This window comes from Heptranchias perlo, chromosome 43, assembly GCF_035084215.1.
Source record: "Heptranchias perlo isolate sHepPer1 chromosome 43, sHepPer1.hap1, whole genome shotgun sequence".
Taxonomy (NCBI): Eukaryota; Metazoa; Chordata; class Chondrichthyes; order Hexanchiformes; family Hexanchidae; genus Heptranchias; species Heptranchias perlo.
Window position 1 is genome coordinate 4413870 of NC_090367.1, and position 2390 is coordinate 4416259.

General features: G+C 56.5%; 1 protein-coding gene across 3 annotated transcripts in view; it reads left to right on the top strand.

The window, feature by feature from the left end:
* The window catches only part of LOC137306438 (ribosomal protein S6 kinase alpha-5-like), a 25576-nt gene extending 23576 nt beyond the window's left edge, over positions 1-2000 (top strand). For all 3 annotated transcript variants that reach the window (XM_067975644.1, XM_067975645.1, XM_067975646.1), the window contains 2 exons: positions 338-488; positions 1374-2000. In XM_067975644.1, coding sequence (XP_067831745.1) covers positions 338-488; positions 1374-1745 — 523 coding nt within the window. In that variant the 3' untranslated portion in view covers positions 1746-2000. The remainder of the gene's footprint in view (positions 1-337; positions 489-1373) is intronic.
* The last annotated feature ends 390 nt before the right edge of the window (positions 2001-2390 follow it).

The following is a 2390-nucleotide window of genomic DNA, read 5'->3' on the forward strand; positions in this document are numbered from 1 at the left end:
GCTTTACTCTGTATCTAACCCTGTACCTGCCCTGGGAGTGTTTGACGGGACAGTGTAGAGGGAGCTTTACTCTGTATCTAACCCTGTACCTGTCCCGGGAGTGTTTGATGGGACAGTGTAGAGGGAGCTTTACTCTGTATCTAAACCCGTGCTGTACCTGCCCTGGGAGTGTTTGATGGGACAGTGTAGAGGGAGCTTTACTCTGTATCTAACCCTGTACCTGCCCTGGGAGTGTTTGACGGGACAGTGTAGAGGGAGCTTTACTCTGTATCTAACCCGTGCTGTCCCTGTTCACCGTGTGTAGTGTGGAGACTGGGAGTTTTTTTTCTGTGTGCAGGCGAATCATGCAGGCTGACCCTCCGCTCCCTTCGGAGATCACCTCAGCCGGTCGGGACCTGATCCAGAAGCTGCTCATCAAGGACCCAAAGAGGAGGCTGGGATCGGGGCCTAAGGGAGCGTCAGAAATCAAACACCATCCCTTCTTCAGGGTAAGGCTTCACACTCGACCGCTGGCCGCTCCCCCTGTTAACGAGACGCCCCCCCCCCGACTCCGCCCAGGCAAGGGTCAGAGGGCAAAGGGGGGGCTCAGAGTGCAGGCGACACTGAGTTTGAAAGGAGTGAGGGGGAAGCCGAGGTAGATCAGGAAATCGAGGCAGTAAAGCTGGGGCTTTAAAAGCACGAACTTGTGTTTTTAATCCAGGGCCTTTCTCCACCTCAGGACGTCCCAAAGCACTTTACAGCCAACGGGGAGATCGTCCTGGCCCTTGACTATTTGCTCAGGTTGCGTGTGACCTTTGGCCTTTGAAGGGTAGGCGCTGTTGTAACCTAGGAAACGCGGCAGCCAAATTGCGCACAGCAAGATCCCACAAACAGCAATGAGATAATGAGCAGATCATCTGTTTTTTTAGTGATGTTGGTTGAGGGATAAATATTGGCCCCAGGACACCGGGGAGAACTCCCCCCTGCTCTTCTTCCAATAGCGGCCGTGGGACCTTTTACGTCCACCTGAGAGGGGCAGACGGGGCCCTCGGTTTAACGTCTCATCCGAAAGACGGCACCTCCGACAGTGCGGCACTCCCTCAGTACCGGCAGTGGGGAGTGTCGGCCTGGATTACGGGGCTCGAGTCTCTGGAGTGGGGGCTCGAACCCACGACCTTCTGACTCCGAGACGAGAGAGAGAGAGAGAGAGAGAGAGAGAGTGCCACACCTGACACCTCAGACGATCGAAGGAACTTGGCCATTAATAGCTGGTGGACTGTGGGAGGCAGCGGCGGCTGAGGGGAAGTTTATTTTTTGGGCAACAAATCATGGCCGTTAACTGGGATTAACCGGGGAGGTGGGGGGGCGGGGTGGCCCCTCCCGTTCTTTTTCAGGGAATTAACTGGGACGACCTGGTGGCCAAGAGGATTCCTGCTCCGTTCAAGCCGGTCATCCGCAGTGAGATGGACGTCGGTAACTTTGCGGAGGAGTTCACAGAGATGGACCCCACCTACTCACCGGCCAGTGTGCCCCACAGCGGAGATAGGATATTCCAGGTGTGTCTGGGTTTATTTACAGGAGGGGGCGAGCCTGTCGGCTGTACAAAGCTCTGGCCACCTGGAGAACCACCTTCAGTCCCGGGCACCGCCCCTCGGGAAGGATATATCGGCCTTGGACGGGGTGCAGTGCAGATTCACCAGAACGATACCGGGGCTAAAAGGGTTAAATTACGAGGACAGGTTAGGCTGGCATTCCCTCGAGGGTAGAAGATTAAGGGGTGATCTAATCGAGGTGTTTACATTGATTAAAGGATAGGGTAGAGAGAGAGAAACTATTTCCAGGCCGTTCAGGGGTGATGTCAGGAAGCACTTCTTCACACAAAGGGGGGTGGGAATCTGGAATTCTCCCCCCCCCCGCCCCCCGAAAAAGACTGCGGATGCTGGGGGTCCATTGGAGCTTTCCAGACCAAGAGGGATAGATTTTTGTTGGGGAAGGGTGTTGGGATATGGAGCAAAGGCGGGAAAATGCAGATCAGCCATGATCTGATTGAATGGGACGGAACGGGCCCGAGGGGCTGAATGGCCTGCTTCTGTGCCTAGCGGGGGGCGTATCCGAGGAGTGTCTCACTCGGGGGGGGAGTATCCGAGGAGTGTCTCACTCGGGGGGGGAGTATCCGAAGAGTGTCTCACTCGGGGGAGGGGAGTATCCGAGGAGTGTCTCACTCGGGGGGGAGTATCCGAGGAGTGTCTCACTCGGGGGGGGAGTATCCGAGGAGTGTCTCACTCGGGGGGGAGTATCTGAGGAGTGTCTCACTCGGGGGGGAGTATCCGAGGAGTGTCTCACTTGGGGGGAGTATCCGAGGAGTGTCTCACTCGGGGGGGAGTATCCGAGGAGTGTCTCACTCGGGGGGA